The sequence below is a fragment of the Apodemus sylvaticus genome, chromosome 2 (genome assembly GCF_947179515.1).
Source record: "Apodemus sylvaticus chromosome 2, mApoSyl1.1, whole genome shotgun sequence".
Lineage (NCBI taxonomy): Eukaryota > Metazoa > Chordata > Mammalia > Rodentia > Muridae > Apodemus > Apodemus sylvaticus.
In genome coordinates this window covers 24,445,879-24,463,468 of record NC_067473.1, presented here as the reverse complement: position 1 = coordinate 24,463,468, position 17,590 = coordinate 24,445,879, and the positions used below count along the sequence as shown (strand labels likewise).

General features: G+C 46.6%; 1 protein-coding gene and 1 long non-coding RNA gene across 4 annotated transcripts in view; both read left to right on the top strand.

The window, feature by feature from the left end:
- Window positions 1–1,704: 1,704 nt before the first annotated feature.
- LOC127677317 (uncharacterized) lies at window positions 1,705–4,277 on the top strand. Its single transcript, XR_007976511.1, has 3 exons — window positions 1,705–1,914; window positions 2,345–2,511; window positions 4,004–4,277. It is a non-coding gene; the product is annotated as an uncharacterized LOC127677317 (long non-coding RNA).
- Window positions 4,278–13,333: 9,056 nt separating this feature from the next.
- Window positions 13,334–17,590, top strand: part of Cdk6 (cyclin dependent kinase 6) — a 190,761-nt gene continuing 186,504 nt past the window's right edge. Inside the window, exons 1-2 of one of the 3 annotated variants that reach the window (XM_052173193.1) lie at window positions 13,334–13,646; window positions 16,246–16,734. In XM_052173193.1, the coding sequence (XP_052029153.1) occupies window positions 16,502–16,734 (233 nt within the window). In that variant the 5' untranslated portion in view covers window positions 13,334–13,646; window positions 16,246–16,501. Of the gene's footprint in view, window positions 13,647–15,893; window positions 15,915–15,986; window positions 16,098–16,245; window positions 16,735–17,590 lie in introns of those variants that run through there. The other 2 variants (XM_052173195.1, XM_052173194.1) reach the window with 2 other exon arrangements.

Genomic DNA, 17,590 nt, shown 5'->3' with positions numbered 1-17,590 from the left:
ACAAATATTTTCCAGTGTCAGTTTAGGAAGATATTCAATCTTTCAATGTGTTCAGCAAATGGGTTTAATAGTGCACACTGCAGTATAAAACAATTCACAACAGAAGCATTTGCTACTCAGCCCGTTTACCCTGGGAATTATATAACATGGCCATTTTCAATAACTTTTCCCATTAATGATTTCCTCCTGCTCAAAAAAACCCAGAGAAGTGTATGCTGCTTTTGTCAAGAAATGTTGTGCATTGCGATACAAGTGTAGTAAAAAGAAAATATCTTTATCACTTTAGATGAATGTCATAGTGTCTTCCTCAAGTTAATATAGCTGTCTGAAAACTTCCCTACTCAAACATAAGACTGCCTTTTATTCAGAATCTGTACAAATACATTGAACTTGAAAATACATTTATTTTAAAAGCATGGCAAAGTATAGGTAAACAAAAACAAAAACACAAGTTTACTCTTTGGAGACCAGTCCATTTCTTTTAGTTTTACTACTTTAAGAAGTTAAAATTTTCCTTTATGTAAAATAATAACCCTGTGTTCAGTATACCTTTCCATTTGGTTTTATTACATTTTCTAATGTGTCAATTTGCATAGCTTACACAGATAGTAACTTTTACTTAATAAGACCTAATAAGTAATTTTTACTTAATAAAATGTCTTCAAACATTCTGAATGAATATATATTCATATGTAGAGAGATGTATACACACACACACACAAACACACACACACACACACATATATATATGCCATCAGTTTAATTAATGGGCCTTCATTTTTTTTATTCAGTAAATAGATAGCATTAAAGATATAGAATATGTATAGTACAGAGGTAAGGGTAAATTCCCCAAGGAAAGTGTTGACGCATTTTCTTATGCTTATGATTTATAGTGAAAGGTACCAGAGAGGTGTCACAAATGCACACAATATATATTTGTGATGATTATTCTATTTATATTAGGAATTAAGAACTAATTAAGAATTAGTGCCTGGAACGACATTTTACAAAGTGCCTGAATAAGGAAAAGTTCCAGTATGCTTGTCATGTAAGCACCAAGACCTCAGTTCTATCCCGAGCAATCACGTTTTAAAAACCTGGGCACAGGGGCACACATCTGTAATCCCAGCATTCAGAAGTTGGAAAGAGGAGGACGGTGAAGCCTGCTAGCCAACTACCCTAGCCAAATAAGGGAGCTCCAGAGTCAATGAGACCCTATCATAAAACAAAGCAGAGAGATCGGCCTCTGACCTCACACGTGTGTGTATAGATATGCACACTGTTCACACACACACACACACACACACACACACACACACAACTGCTTGAAGACAATCTCATTAAGACGCTACCTTTAAACTACTGTTTTCAGTGCTCATTAACTGTGTCTGATTCCTAGGAGGCAAAGGCTGCAGGGAGCATTGACTTCCTGAGCATGTGTTATCAGAAAGAGGCATGGCTCCTCCATTAAGAAAGTTCTGATATATTAGGGAAAAAAATGGGGGAAAACATTTCCACTGAGCAGGTCTTTGATTCCCTCCTACATTCTCATTATCATTGAGCTTGCGTATCAATAGGGTTATTTCACGGACGCCCCTTAGAAGCTGCAAGACTGACAATTGGTTATGGCGGATTTTGCAGTTAGCCCTTGATTGTTGATAAGACAAGGCAGTTCCCTAAAGCAGCAGCTGCTGCTGATATAACCCACATATGGGCCCAAAGTGCTGAGGTGGCATTTCTGATTACCTTGATAAGCAGGTTTTGATGAAGGGCCTCTGAGCTCTCACAAGTGGGGCTACTTGAAAGAGCAAACTGTTATCCAGGAAGTGAGAGTGGCTAAGGACTTGCTTCTGACAGTTGCGGTGGCAAAACGGGTCATATCCCTCTGGAAGTTTGTCCGTGAGAGCAGAAGCGGTAGGGGAAGGAAAGGGTAGGAAGCCAGTGGACCACAGGCTGCACCAAGGAGAGAGGGCATAGAGGAAGAGGGGGAAAGGCAGAATCCACCAAAGGGAGGGAGGGAAAGAGGGAGGGACAGAGAGGCAGGGGAGGAAAGGAATGGAAAGAACAAGCGCTGTGCAGAAGGCAGGTGTGGTGGGGTGGCTGCGCCCGCTGGACACAGAGTACTGTGCAGTAAATCCTGGGCCAGGTGCCTGGAGCAAAGACAGTAAATTGCTAAGACTGGCAGCTGGTGGGGGTGGGGGCAGGGGCAGGGGCGAGAGCTGGTGAGTAATGATTGCACTTCCCATGTGCTTTCTGTGTACTGTCCTGGAGATTGCACTTCCCATGTGCTTTCTGTGTACTGTCCTGGAGATGCCTTACGTGGGTCCGCTCGTTAAATCCTCAGGGCAACCGCAGCAGGCAGGAGCCTCCTGAATCCCCAACTCAGACAGAGAAACAGAGAAGCTAAAGGAATTTACCCAAGGACACAAAGCTAACTAGTGACAGAGCCTGGGTTTGAACCTCTGACGTCTTGCTCTCTTGAAGCATATGAGGACCTGGAATGATAAGATGGTGAGCTGAGTCTAACCGCTTCTAGCTTCTAAACTTGCTATATTCGTTATATAAGGAGAGTTGAGGATTTAAACAAAATTTACATTTCTTCTGCACCCATTCCAGTGTACCACCAATTTCAATCAACAGAGTCATCTATGACTTTATAGTCTTAGTCATTAAGATCTAATTTCCTCCCCAGAAGGTGAAACTAAGTATCCTTAAGCAGTACATTTTAACTATCCCAGCAGCAGGCACTATAAGGAAATTTGTTGGACATAAAATATCTAACTATAGGAGGACTGAACTAAGGTTTACATTACAGTTATTTATATTTAATCAACTATTACCCAGTCAATGATAGTCGAGTTAAAAGACTTTCAACAGGAAGAGGGTTATTTATTCACTTACTTAACAAATATTTATCTAGAGCCTGCAATGTACCAGAAATTGTTTTGGGTGATATAAGAGTATTTACAGCAAAGGCCTTGTGAGATGGAGTTCAGTCTAAAGAAAGGAGGTGAGGGCAGATATGAGACAAATACACATGCAAGCCTGTAGTGTGTCAGATAATGATAAGTGCTAAGGCAAATATAAAATTAAGTAAAATGGCATGGGTGCAATTTTTGTACAGTGGCCAGAGAACATCCCTCCGATGACTGTGTGTGTGTGCACAGGAGGACCAGGCACCTGCATGTGTGCACGCGCACGCGCTGCCGAGAATGCAGCTCAGGAGTCAAGAAACTACCGGACACAGTCCTCCATCCCTGGTCCACCATCTCTCTTCTGAGTAAAGCCCACAGAAAAGCTTTGCAGATGTATATATAGGTCAAGAGTTCTTCAGCCTGAAGGGACAGCGAGTGCAAAGGCTCAGAGGCATGGAGTGCTCGGCAGGTTTGACAGGCAGCAAGATGGCTACTGTAGATTCAGCTAATCCATGGAGGGAGACAGAAAGAATGGGAGGAGCCGCACGCACGCACGCACGCATGGCACGCACGCACGCACGCACGCACGCACGCGGCAGGCTTAGACAACCAGGACGGAAACTTGGTTGCTAGGTTTTGGAATAAGGAAGCAAGAATGCAGTTTTTGACTTCACGAGATGCAGAGAAACCAGGGAAGCAGACTGGAGAGAGAACAAAGGTTACTCTGGGTCTGTTCGCTTCGAGGTGGGTATTATTTAAGCAGAGCTATCGAGTAAGCTCTTGGTCCTGTCTGTTTAATTGAGCATATATATTTTGGAGTGCTCGCATATGAACAGTATTAAAACTGCAGAACCAGAGGAGTCAAACAGGAGGGTGAGAAGAGGGACTAGAGGAGGAAGAGTCACTTATGAGGAGAGAGGAGGGTGTTATGAGGGAAGGGAGGCAGAGTGCTTAAGAGGGCATGAGAATGGATGGACAATTCATCTGACATTGCCTTTTTTTAAAAAATACTCATTCTGTAACCCAAGTGATTTGCAACTTGCTATGAACCTGTGTTGATAAGTTCCTATCAATTTGGCATAAACTAGGACCACCTGGGAAGAGGGAACCTCAGTTGAAGAATTGTGCCTCCATCAAACTGCGGCGTGAGCCTGTCTGTGGGAAATCTTCTCGACTGCGATGTACGTGGGACAGCCAAGCCCACCGTGGGTGGTGTCATCCCTGGGCAGGTGGGCCTGGGCTGTAGAGAAGGGTAGTGAACCAAGCCAATCAGCAGCGTTCCTCCATGGTCTCTGCTCTGTCCCTGCCCTGGCTTCCCTTGGTGATAAACTGTAACTTGTAAGCGGAAAAAAAACTTTTTTGCTCCCCAAGTTGTCTTCGGTCAGTGTTTTATTATAGTAACAAAAGGCAAACTAGGACCCTTAGCCTGTCCTTGGACTCAAAATGCCGGGATTGGAGACATGAGCTACTGTAACTGTCTCTTCTATTTTCTCAAAAGGAAAGAGCATTGTGGCAATCAAGAGGGAGGCAGGAGCTGGAGACTTGAAATGAGAGAGTATTAAAGAGTTTTTTAGATGGCCGGGCAGTGGTAGCGCACGCCTTTCATCCCAGCACTCAGGAGGCAGAGGCAGGCGTATTTCTGAGCTCAAGGCCAGCCTGGTCTACAGAGTGAGTTTCAGGACAGCCAGGGTTATACAGAGAAACCCTGTCTCAAACAACAACAACAACAAAAACAAACCAAAAAAACCAAAACCAAACAAGCAAACAAACAAAAAAAACCCAGAAAACAAACAAAAACAACAACAAACAAACAAAACAACAACAACAAAAAAGAGTTTTCTAGAAAGCCGGAGAGAGAACCAACCCCCCCATAGACAGCAGCGCTCCCTTTGTGTAGAGTAGCTCTGAAATACAAAACTCAGTTTCAGACTCACACAGCTTCAGTGTCAAACAATAGATGGGGCTCAGGAGAGCTAAAAAGGTTAAGGGTGGGGCTATCTTGATGGTAGAATTCTGACCCAGCAAGCTTGAAGTCTTAGGGTCAGTTCTAAACCTAGTCTGACAGTGGCGAGAGCTCAGCTGTGGGAGCATCAGCCTCCAGCACTTGGTCAGGATGATCGATCGGGCAACAGTGCTGGTTTGCCAAAACGTTGTTTCTAACAGTGACCGGAAACAACCGGAACCAGGCAAACGCTTATGACTAACTGGAAGTCGAGCAGAGAAGGCAGGAGTGAAGGTTAACAGAGTGAGAAAAGTCACACATTCCTTCAAAAGACTTACAGAGTCGGCAGGTGGGAAAATAAGAACAGGTAGGGAAAGGAGCCGGAAAGCAGTCAGCACTACGCTAGGGCGGAGACGGATTCCATCAGGATAATGGAAAGCCATTCTTATTAATATGTGACTAACAGAGGGGAGAGTCTTTTTGTGGAAGAAAATGAGTTTGCAAGACAATTCCACTACTGATTGTTGAGCTTTCCAAGGGTGTCCATGTTGGGAGTGGCAACAAGGAAAAGCTGGCAGCGCATGACAAAAAACCATCAGGACCTTTGTAATGTAGATCACGCGTCAATGGCAGCTAGGTGTGGAATCCTGTGGGGCAAAGAACTCAGAGCTGCACTGGAAGTGCAGAAACACGGAGACCGACAGACTGACCTGACGATGGCGTTGGATATCCCATCTGTGACCACCAAGTCTTTCCTAAATCTTAATTCAGTTATGGCATTGGCACCATAGTCAGCCAGCTTTGCTCTCTGGGCTTCAGGGATCCTTCTTACCCAGTGTGAAGTTATGTGAGTCAATCTGAGTCAGCTTCCTGGACGCCCCTTCACCATCCTCTCATGCTCCTTGTGAGGGAGGCCACTGTAGTTCAACTCAGAAGTGGGAGATGATAGGGTTGGACCGAGAAAATGGAGCCTTTCAGTTACCTGCTGCAGCATGCAATCTAGGACAGGAAAGGAAGGTGTGGCCCAGAAGGGTAGCTCACTTCTGAGGAAGAAATTATCTGAGAGCATCTATGTTTCTTTTGACATTAAATCTTCCAGTAAATCGACATGCTGTTCACTAATTCTAGGCTAAGACTTAACCATAAAAGTTGAAGTCTCCAGGACTCATATACAAAAAGCCTGCCATCTTGGATACTGATGTGTACAGTACTGTAAGCGCTACAGTACCTCTCAGTTGTGAACAGATGTCCCAGAACTGTTCAGCCACGATACGTGGTACCCGGAGACAGGGAAAGAGTACCATGAGGACACAGCTGATGAAGAGCCGTAGAGCATCTGTGCTGACTACCCATGTCTTGAAACATGCTAGAGTTATCCGAACAGAAAGGGGCTCCGTGAGAAAAATGCCTCTGTAAGATCCAACTGTAAGGCATTTTCTTAACTAGGAATCGACGGGGAGGGTCCAGCCCATTGTGAGTGGTCCCATCCCTGGCCTGGTGGTCCTGGGTTCTGTAGGAAAGCAGCCTGGCCAAGCCATGAGGAACAGGCCAATGAGCAGCACCGCTCCATGGCCATCACATCATCATCAGTTCCTGTCTTTGGTTTCCTGCCCTGTTTGAGTTCCTGTCCTGACTTACCTCAGTGAAGAACAGTGATGAACAGCGCTGTGGAAACAAAAGGCAAATAAAGCCTTTCCTTCCCAACTTGCTTTTATAGCATGGTGTTTCACCACAGCAATAGAAACCCTAATTCAGCACCAAAGACAGAATCCAAGGAATCGGGAAAGTACCAGGTATGGACTAGCCAACCCCCTCAGCCCCTGCCCCCACCAAGCATTTTGAGGAGAGAGTATGGAATAGGAAATATAGTGTTTTCAGTTGGGCCAAGAAGATAGGACAAAGGCTAGGAAGGAGACTCACACAATGATAAACTGAGACATTCGAACTTCAGACAAGAAAAATGGGAGGTGATGTGGTGCCTGTGGGGGAGGCCCTCACGGAGGCAGTAAAATGGAGTGGTTTTAGGACAAACTTCAGAAAATGCATATAGATTAAAGGTCAGGATGGGTAGTCCTCAGGTCACCTCAGCGTAGTCAGAAAAACGAGCTTGGCACAGTGCAGGGGTAAGAAGGAGAGGAGGCTGCTATAGAGATGGAGCAGTCCTGGGGGGAAACGTGAACAAGAAGATAAAATCTCCATGTGATCATCGCTCTCTTCTCCATCCTCACATGCCCAGACACTGTGGACGTTTGGTCGAGTCCTGGGACTGTTAATTCAGGTGTGTTTTGTTCTGGGGTGCTCCTCCTGCAGTGAACAGATGCTCCCACCTAGCAAACAAACAAACAAACAAACAAACAAATGCCTATGAAATGGTTAGCTGACCCTAGAAGGAAAAATGAACAGTAACAGAGTTTTCGACAGGGATATTGATTGATGCTACGGCATATCAACTCTTTGATAAATGCAAAATGCACACAGCGGGTACTTCCCTGATCCTCAGGCCAGATTACCGTGGCAAGGAGAGTGTGTTTACCTCAGTGGCTGAGGGAACTGGGGGTCTGAGTAGTCACACTATGGAATTAGACTCCCAGTCTCCAACTCTCAGTTCTAAAGTTCTTCATTTCCCTTCCCTCCTCCTCTACAAAAGACCTTAGAGCAGGCACATGGTCTGATGGATGGGAGACCAGGAAGACAGACTCGGAGGTGTAGCTTCTTCCTTGACAAAGGAAAGCAGCTTCTGAGCAGCATTTTCTACAGCCCCTGGTAACACGAATGACAAAAGCTTGTCAGATTCATAACTCTCCTGCCACCTCACAGATGCTCTGAAAACTGGTGGCCACCAGTGCTTTTAATCATCTGAGGATGTCATGTCCCTCAAGATTGTGCTTCATGATGCCTTGAAAACTCCCCATGCTCCCTTGAGAGCTCTAACCCTCCAGACCCTGGTTCTGGGTGTACTGTTGCCTTTTATCGAGTGTTAATAGTGATAATTGGTTCATTCATCACACTTAGTTTTAGACAAATGATTAAAGGTCGCCTCTTCCTTCTACATCACCAGTGAAAACACTAGCACCCCAATCTTTTTCCAGAAGTCTTGATTTCTGTTTTGTCTTTACAATCCAGACAGTTAAGTTAATGGGGACACAATATCATTTGCATTTGAAACTCAGGCACCTCTCTGGGTTGCTGACACAAGAGCTTTATCCTCTGGTGTTACTGGTCTTTAGAGAATTTATAAAAACAGGTGTGGAATGACGTGTCATGTGTTGACACGCTGGAGAGGAACACAGTGCTTTCAAGCTACATTAACTAAAGAAATCCTTCTGGCTGTCATCTCTCATTAACAAGGGTCTGAAGGCTGGGTGGTATCCGTGTGGTCAACTCCAGATTTAATTTCAGGTCTTCTGATACCCAGACAGTGACCTACCCCACATCTCTGCACCTTCTCTTCAAAAATGTTTGTTTCCTCTCTCCCAACTATTTTCATTGTAATCTTCCTGAATGATTAGCAAAGCTGGCTGGGTAGATGATAGCAATGGAGGCTAGCAAGGTTAGCGACTGGTCCCTAGGGGTACAGTGACTATTACTGAGGAAGGAAGATTTAGGAACGAAAACAGATGGTTGCTGACTTACAAGTCAAATATTCTATATTTTTGATTCTCTATAGTCATGTTATTGGCAAATAAAGTCAGCAGTATTTGCAGGTTCTGAGCTATACAGTACCTGATTCACTTTAGGGTTTAATATTACCTTTTTTTTTTTTTTAAAGTAGTTTGGTTGTAATTTTGAGGGACAGGGAATGGAGACATTTATCTAAAACCATTGCCTTTTAGTCAAGAATGTTGCGATGACCAATACTTTTAAACTTATCAATATTACCTTCAAATAGCAGGAGGACCTGATTCTTTTTTTCTGTGTAAGAATGTATAATGTTGCTTCCTGATGTTTCAAATATCACTGTAGATGCATCATAACTATCCAAGCCTGTTTTGTGCCTGCATGATCTGGTAACCAGCTCACAGGAACCATGGTTGCATCCATTGGCCACCTACGAGGGTCAAGACTAAAGCAGGAGGCAGAGGCTTGTCAAGACAAGGTGGACGCTCTAGGAGTCTATGCGGTAAACCACAGAGCGTCAAGTTTTTAGTGGCATAGAAGGCAAATGTCTTCAAGGGGTTCGATCTAAAGGGTATCGGCTAGGTGAGGGAATGTCAAAAATTTTCAGGAGGAGCTAAGCTTTGAAAGGATGACAGGACTCAGGGAAGAGGTCTAAAAGGAAAGGACCACAGGCAGAAGAGGCTTCTGGGGTCCTGAAATCAACACAATGCGCCTTAGACTTTGTTAAAGCCCTCCATGGTATTTAATTTATTTTCTTCTCATATATTTCCCTGAGAAAACAGAAGCTGTCCTGAAGAAGAGAGAATAAAGGTAGGAATGCCTCATGATGCCTTGAAAACTCCCCATGTTTACCTGAGATCTCCAGCCCTCCATAGTTGGCTCTGGGTATGTTACTGCCGTTTATCACATTTTATTCACGATGGTTGATTCATCTGCCACACTTAGTTTCAAACAAATAATTAAAGGCTGATCTTTTAAAACCAGATCCTCTCCTTTATCTGTGTTAAAAAAAAATCTTTGCGCCACAAACTGCTATTGTGTTCTGACTGCCTGGCGTTCCAACAGTTTTGCAACAAATTCTATTCTATATTATTTTCAGGGAAAAAAAAATCCAAACTAAGACAACACAAAATAAGTCGCATGAATATGGATACACACTCTATGCAGTCTTATTTAATAAGGCGGATTTAATTGCAGAATAGAAGAGGCACAGAGTTCCATTCACTTCCAAAGAATGGGGTTGCCTGGATACACCATACCTAGAGCACCAGGGCTGCGTCTCGGCCCCACAACCTCAGCATGTGCCTCCTTCCTCTGCCCCTGCTGCCAAGCCATTCACAGACCTTTCTTCCTGGGTGGCTTCTTTGTTTCTCCAGATCCCACTTCATCATACTGTATCTGCTAAGCTGGCCCTTCTCCGCTGCATGTGCTACATCAGAGCTACGCGCCTTTTAGGTCAACCAAAAGCAGCTATAGAGGCACAATCATTAGGCCACATTTTCTTTTTTTCAGTCAAGTTTCAGATAATTAAGTTGGTGAAGACTGTCAGTGTAAACTGAGAATGACATGTATGTGTTTTCAGTGTGATCATCATGTCTTCTAAGTGTATTTTCATAATTGTTTTTCAGATCACCCAGAAGTTTAATATGGCCGGTGAAAGGATCTTAGGAACATGTCTGGAGCACATATTAACAATATGCCAACAATATGATAGGTACATACACAGGAAGGAAAGGGGTCATACTGGTGCCTATCAAAAAGAAAATTAGAAGAGTCAGTTATACAAACTGAATGCAGCACTGACATGCTGCATGAAGATAATTACAGAATTGTAGAACCATGAAAACAGAATGTTTCCAAAGACAATAATGTTTGGGGGTTTTCTTCCTTAAAATTTATAAGCTACTACCTGTTATGGTTTCCCCTTTTCCTGGCAAATATGAAAATCTTTCCAAGGCTCAAATGCAGTGCACTGGATCAAGAGTTACAACAAAAAGAGAAAAAAATCCAAGCAATTTCCCCATCAACTGGAATGTATTTAGTTAGTTAATAGCTTTAATTTTGAGATTATTTCAAGTTCAGAATCTCTCAGTTTAAGAAGTTGGTAAATTCACTGATTCTTCCTAAAATATTTAGTAAGGTTTCAATTTTACATTTGAAGGGAAAACTTAAGAAGATACCTTGGAAATATCCTAGGCAGGAAGAAGAATGCATTAAAATGTGCTGTATTATATTGTTTCTAATAAAAAGTAACTTCTTCCTGGTAATAATTTAACAAAAATAGATAACCTTTGCATGTGTATACAAATTGGGCTAAAAAGTAAAGTAACCCATTCCAAAGTTATTAAACCAGAAATGCTGTTATTTAAATAGCAAATAGATGAATTTCATAGGCAAAAATACATTTATCTGGTGTTTCAATTAAAATAATTGTGAAATGAATCACAAGACCATATTTCCAAGTTTCTGAAAAGATAGTTTACAACTCTGAAGCCTGTGATAAACCAGGGATTGCTTACAATTACACTGTCTGTTACTTCTATCTTTCAAAAATTCCTATTTTCTTTAACAAGTTTAAAATTGTACATTAGAACTTATTAAGTTTTAATTTTTATTCCAGGTAAAACAAAAAGTTACACAATTTGACATAAAATTCCTCCCACATGACACATATCCTTTATGTAACACTAAACTCACAGTTTAGACACAAATCCATGAATTCTAGGAAATTCACAAAGATGATTTTGATTTGCAACTGTGGAATATGACAGACGGTGTAAGTATAAAAACACTGGGTCCAGTCATGAGTCTTGACTGCTGTGTTTTCATGTGAAGGACACTTAACAAAGGAGTCGGACTTTGGTTCAGTTTGTAAACTTTGCACAAATTTTGTTATGATAGCCTGCTACCCACAGAGAAAATTATCCATAAACAAAAACAATCTTATAGTTTATTATTTTAATGCAAGCCACTGTAACTCTTCTTTGGGTCTGAATTTTTAACCAGCTGGTACTTAACGTGAACCATAACCGGGGAAAGTACATCATGCTAAAATTAACATAAAACATAAGTTATAGCAGAAAGAAAAAAAGACACCGAGAGAGTTAATATCTGGTATAGTTAGTTTCATTGGTTTGGGGGTTTGTTTTTTACATTGCCCTAGTGATCTTGTAATCTAAACCATGACATTTCTCATCTAGTTGGTAACAGTTGTTTCCTAACACCATAATTAAAACTACTACACAGTATAGAATAAACACTCTTCTGTTATAAGATATTTAGTACTATTTTTGAATAAATTATTTACTTAAATAAATGTATGATACCATGTGCTTATTCCTGCAGTTATTTATTGACTATTATTTTTGGATAAGATAAGCATATTAATTACCAGCAAATAAAGTGTTTTAAAAAGCACTGCTAAGTGTGAACAGTCATCAAAATGGGGGCGATGGTGGGAGCCTAGTGATTGGTAGTGATACTCTTACAAAACCTAATAATTTGCTTTGTATATATGGTTATGTCTGAAACCATAAATGAAATCTGCTCAGAAACTAGGTTTTATTTTAGAAGATATACTCAAAACACAAAATGTGTCTTATAGGTTAAGTTTAAAGGCACACCAGTACTCATTTTTATTATTTAAAAAAATTATTATTACAATGCATCTGTAGTTAAAAAAAAACTGTTTGCAGTTTTCTATAGCAACTTTTATCCCTTTAACCTTGCTTCACATTGTAACAGAATTAATTTTAAAAGGGGGGAAAACCTATGGTGAAATTAGTAACATGGTCTAATAAAAAATAGAACATTCTTACAAGAAATACTTCCAATTTAAACATAATTTTGTTGATTTTTCTACAAAGTACAGAAATTCCCCCTCCTGCTCTCTCTCTCTCTCTCTCTCTCTCTCTCTCTCTCTCCCTCTCTCTCAGATGTTTAAAAGTTTCAAGATCTACTGATACAGATTTGGGGAAACATCGAATTGTTTTCAGAGACAGCTATTTTCTTAAACTCCTTGTAGAAAGGCTTGTAGACCTTTCCTTCCCTTCACCAAAAATCTCAATTCTCACCTGAAGAAACTGCATCCATTTTTTTTCCTCAGGTAAAAGAGACATTCTTACAAAGTTTCGAATTTCAAAATCCCCAATAAAGCACTTAAATTAAGCACTCTTCTTTATGTGTGCACGTGTCTATTATTTTGTAGGTTTTTTTTTATATATATATACTGAAATCGAATCTTTTTAGCTCTCCAGAAATACCTTGGTGAGCCCTCAACAGTTTATAACCACTTAATAATTGTGACCCCGACAGCCCCTTCAAATAGATAGTTAACCGCAAGCGTGCTTGGTAATTCCCAAACCATAGCCTCTGTCCAAAAGGAAAAGATAGGGCTTTGTGAGGCCGAAAGGAAGTGAGAGAAAACAAAACAAATGTAGCTCAAGCTGAAAGTGAAAAGCGCTTGGACAGATTTGTATTTTCTTTCTGCAAGGCATCTGCCAATCTTCTTCCCCCACACCCCACTCCTTAATAAGGTCCGATTTTTTGCGTGTAGGAAAGTGTTATCAACCACCCCACGGCATCCCCACGATTACTGTTGTTTTGTTTCCATCTGTTCTCATCCGACTGATACCCCCCCACCCCGCCTCACCCTGTCAACACCCCAACTCTGGAGAAGACTTTAGGTGTTGAAACCCTATAGACCCCCGACGCCGCATCCCACCGGATCCCTTTCACGCGGCTTATTTTCAGTCGCGAGATTCCCCCACTAGAGTGGTTGCAGAGAGAACCGGAAATTTTCATTTAACTCTCCCCCGGCCTCCGGGCCCCCCGTTCTGAGCGGATTGCTGGGGAGCACAACCGGGGCCGGGCCTCGCTCGCTCCGGAAGGCTTTAATTTGCACTCTCGCCTCCGGGTGGGTCTCGGGCCCCGAGGCTCGCAGGTCCCCCGCCCCGCCTCGCAGCCGCTTCCACTCTGGCCCCCAACCGCGGCCAGAGCCCCGAGGCCCCCGAGCCTCCCCGGCCGCCCCGCGGGCGGCGCCCTCCGCCGTCCCTCCGCCCTCCGCCGCTGTGCCCACCCCCTGCCCGCAGAGCGCCGCTCGCCTGGGCCGCAGTAGTCAGTTACCTGCTCCGCGGGGCGAGCACGTGCGGGGGCTGACAGACACACCGCAGGTAAGAGGCCACGGGCTCGCGTGGGTGGGCTGAGGGGCGGGGGGGTCCCTGGCGAGGATCGGAGTGGGTGAGGGTAATGGGGTGTAAGGGGTTGTGTGGCCCCTCGGAATCCGCTTGGGTTAACCCCTTAGGAGTTGAGACTGGGTTATGGGGGCCAGCTGGGGGGGAGCTAGAGGTCTGGAGAGGAACCTCCCACACCGGGGACACCCGGACACCAGGGTCCTATGCCAGCTTGAACAGATTCCTGCGCAAAATGCCCATACGTTCACTTCTCATCGAGCTTCCCCAAACGGACTCTGCTCGGACAGTCATTTTTAAAGTTGAACGTGCACCGTCTGGGTGGGATTCCATGCTGGAGAATGTGTTTCCGCGCCCCCACGTTTATTACCCCAGTGCAAGTTCCCTCGGTAGCCTCCCGAGGGGTGTGGGTATGGGCCCCATCTTCCCAACTAAGCAGTAAAACTTAGCTCGCCCAGGCTTCCTGCTGGCGACCCCTCGGGCGCGTTATGCACAGAGCAGTGCACGCAGCCCACCGGGGTTGAAGCCCCGCAAGCATACACTCTTGTTTCACGCCCCAAGTTTACTTTTCTTATTTAAAGCTTTGCAGTTCAAATGCACACACCCTGGGCAAGAGCAGCCCGGGGCTCGGCGGCGCACTCGACCCTGTGCACGTGGGCGTATCTGCGCGGGCGCATCTGCGTTTGCGCACACGCGCGGGTCGCGGTCCCGCGGGCGGCCTCCCCTCGCTGCGCCAGTGGCGACCCTTGCGGCGTTTGGCAAGGCTTCGGGAGAGGCTCATGAAGGATTTCATTGAGTGCGAAGACAGAGAGCAGAGACAGAAAGCAGAAGGAGGCGGCTGCAGCCTTTGTAGTCGCGGAGGAATGCGGAAATGTTGAAGCACTATGTCAAACTTTTTTGAAATGGGGTCAAGTCACATTCAGCCAGCGTGGGAAAGCAACAACAAAAACAAAAAAGTGGAGGAGGGGAGGGGGCTAGGCACCGCCGCTCGGGTCCTGGGGGTGTAGGCCCGCGGGGGTGGGACGGCTGCCCCCTCCCGGAGCCTGGGCTGGACACGGCCAGAGGGGGAGGGCGGGCGCCAAGGCCGTTGCTCCCGCTACCTGTGTGGCCCTCGACCTGGCTCGGACCCCGGGCGAGGGCTGGGGGGTCCTTTCCTCAGCTTTTTAGGAAAGCTCTCAAAGGGGCCGGGAGAGGCTCTGCCTTGGCCGGGCGGTGCTATGCTCGCCCCCACTGGGGGTCGCGCCATGTGTTCTTTAACTCCAGGCAGAGGGGCGAGCGGGGGTGGGGGGTGGGGGTGGGAGGAAGGGTGCGGGGCAGGTAAACGCATGCCTACGGCTCCGGACACGCGGCAATGGTGGAACAAGGTCCAGCCCAGACTAAGGCCGCCGTGGGACGGGAAGGCTCACTCGGTCATCCCTAAACAACTGAACGGGGAGGGGCGCCCGACCGCGCGTGGGACCTAGCCTCCAGCCTTTGGGGAACAGAGGGACCGTCTCGGCTACCGACCTCCAGCCGCCCCGGATACCGGGCTGAGGTTCGGAAGTCGCGACACAAGAGGGCAGCCCCCTCTCACACCCGGGAGACCGACGTTTACTCCCCCCACCCCCACCGTCGTTTAAGGGCGGTTGCTTTTGCTCGGGTTGAAAACTTAAGGACCAGTCCCTGTTAGCTAGATAAGTCCCGAAGTTACTTTGTCGGGACAGGACGGGTGAAAGTGTGACGGACCTGCCTTTCTCACACCCTTGGGATCTTTGTGTGTGTGTGTGTGTGTGTGTGTGTGTGTGCGCGCGGGGGGGGGGAGGGGGCACGACACTTCTCCCCTTCCAGGGCCCCTCGCTCTCCCACCTCTAATAGCCCCAACCCTCCCCTACCAGATGGTCTGTCCTCCCGGAGTTTCCACCAGGGAGGTCCTCCGAGTTGGAGGCAGAATTCCGTCTCCCACCAAGCTTGCCATACCCCAAAGACCATTTGTGTGAGCGAGTCCCTTTTAAATGTCTCCCGGTAGAAAAACTGAAAGTAGAAAGAAAGGAAACAATTTCCGAGCAGATGTCTGACCACCCCTGCTCGCATATTCCCAGCGTCGAGTTACAGGGTCCTCGGAGCCCCAACCCCGTTCTGCGACCCCACACGGGTGAACCCCCCCTTCCCCCGGTGCTTTCACGCCAGCTTCCGAACTCGCCCAGATCGCCCCGTATCCCGCACGTCCAGGCCCCCGGAGTCAGGGAGGGCAGCCGGAGAACAACGGCATAGGTATAAATATTGAGCCGTGACATTGACGCGCCCGGTGCCTCCCCTCCCCCGCGCTCCCGGCACACTCTGGGCTGCTCGGCACGCCCCCTCTCGTCCCGCTGCGTCCCGCGCGGCGCTCATCCCCGAGGGGCCCCAGCAACCTCTCCTCGCGAAGACTGCACGAGCCCTGCTGGGGATAGAAAAGTAACTTAGTTTTTCTCCGAGAAACCCGGCCGGATTAGGCAGCCGGGGCGAGTGGAAGGGAGGAGGAGGGGAGCTGGTGGAACCGGGTGGAAGTCTCCCGGGCGGTCTGATCACACTTTCTCCTTGTCCTCCCGTCTCCTCCTCCTAGGTGCAGAGATTGTGGGCAGACTATGTAATCGCTGCGGAGGGGGAAGAGGAGGGATCGGCGCTCTCCTGCGGCGGCGGCGCGGCGACTCGGCTAGGCGGAGTTTCGCGGCGGCTGCGCCCGGCTTGCGCCCGCGGCCGAGAAGGTCGGTCCGTCCAGCCCGGCGGCCGCGAGTCCCACTCCAGGCGTCCCCGCGGCGTGTAAGTCAACGAGTGCGCACCCCGGTTTCACTGTGCCGCGCCCGCAGCCTCCAGCCAGCATGGAGAAGGACAGCCTGAGCCGCGCCGACCAGCAGTATGAGTGCGTGGCGGAGATCGGGGAAGGCGCCTACGGGAAGGTGTTCAAGGCCCGCGACCTGAAGAACGGTGGCCGCTTCGTGGCTCTGAAGCGCGTGCGAGTGCAGACCGGCGAGGAGGGCATGCCACTCTCCACCATCCGCGAGGTGGCGGTGCTGAGGCACCTGGAGACCTTCGAGCACCCCAACGTGGTCAGGTGAGCCGGAGCCCTGGCCATCGGGTCTGGGAAGGTGCTGGGCGAGGGGCGGCTGGTGACCCAGCTAGAGTAAGAGTTGAGTTCCCTCAGATGAAACCCGTGACCTTGCTAGACAAGGCAGAAAAAAAAGAAACCTGCGGTGGCTTCCCAGCAGCCAAGCTATTCTGAAGAGCTTTGGCTCTGCTTGCCCCAAGGGATCCGGGGGCGTTAGGTGTCTTTTAGGGACAAAACCAGACAACCCCAGAAACGTCCCTCCAGTCTTCACTTAACTTTTCTCGTCCGTGGGGGAATTTTTGAGAGGCAGAGTGAGATAGTTATCCAGCTTGTGGTAATTACAAGGAAACTTTAAGGGTGGAGCATAATGTACATAAAGTTTAAGAAAATGCAGAAATGTGTAAGAATGTACTTACTACTCACACCCACAGTAGCGGCTTTTTTGAAAAATATATGACTGTAGAATGGCTTCTGGTGGTCTCAGAACTTCAGAAGTTTCGACTCTGACACCTAGTGTTAAAAATGTCTTTCAAAGCTGGGTTCTGGGAACACTGAACCAGGAAGATCCAGAGTTCAAGACCAGCCTGAGCTACAAAAGACTGAGAAAAGGAAGGGAGGGAGAGTGGGTGGAGGAAGGCGGAGGACGATTGCGTCTCAAACTGTTATCTCATTGTATCATTTAGTATCCGCGGACTGGTGAGGTCTGACTTAGACTGCTTCTCTCTCTCAGGGGTTAGATGTGAGTCTGCGCGCGCTTTAGAGTCTATAGCCTCTGTTTTCCCTGGAAGAGTTGTGCAGGTGGGTGGCGAGGCATTCTTACCAACCCTCCCGTGATTGAAGATAATGGTGTTTTGTTGAAGAT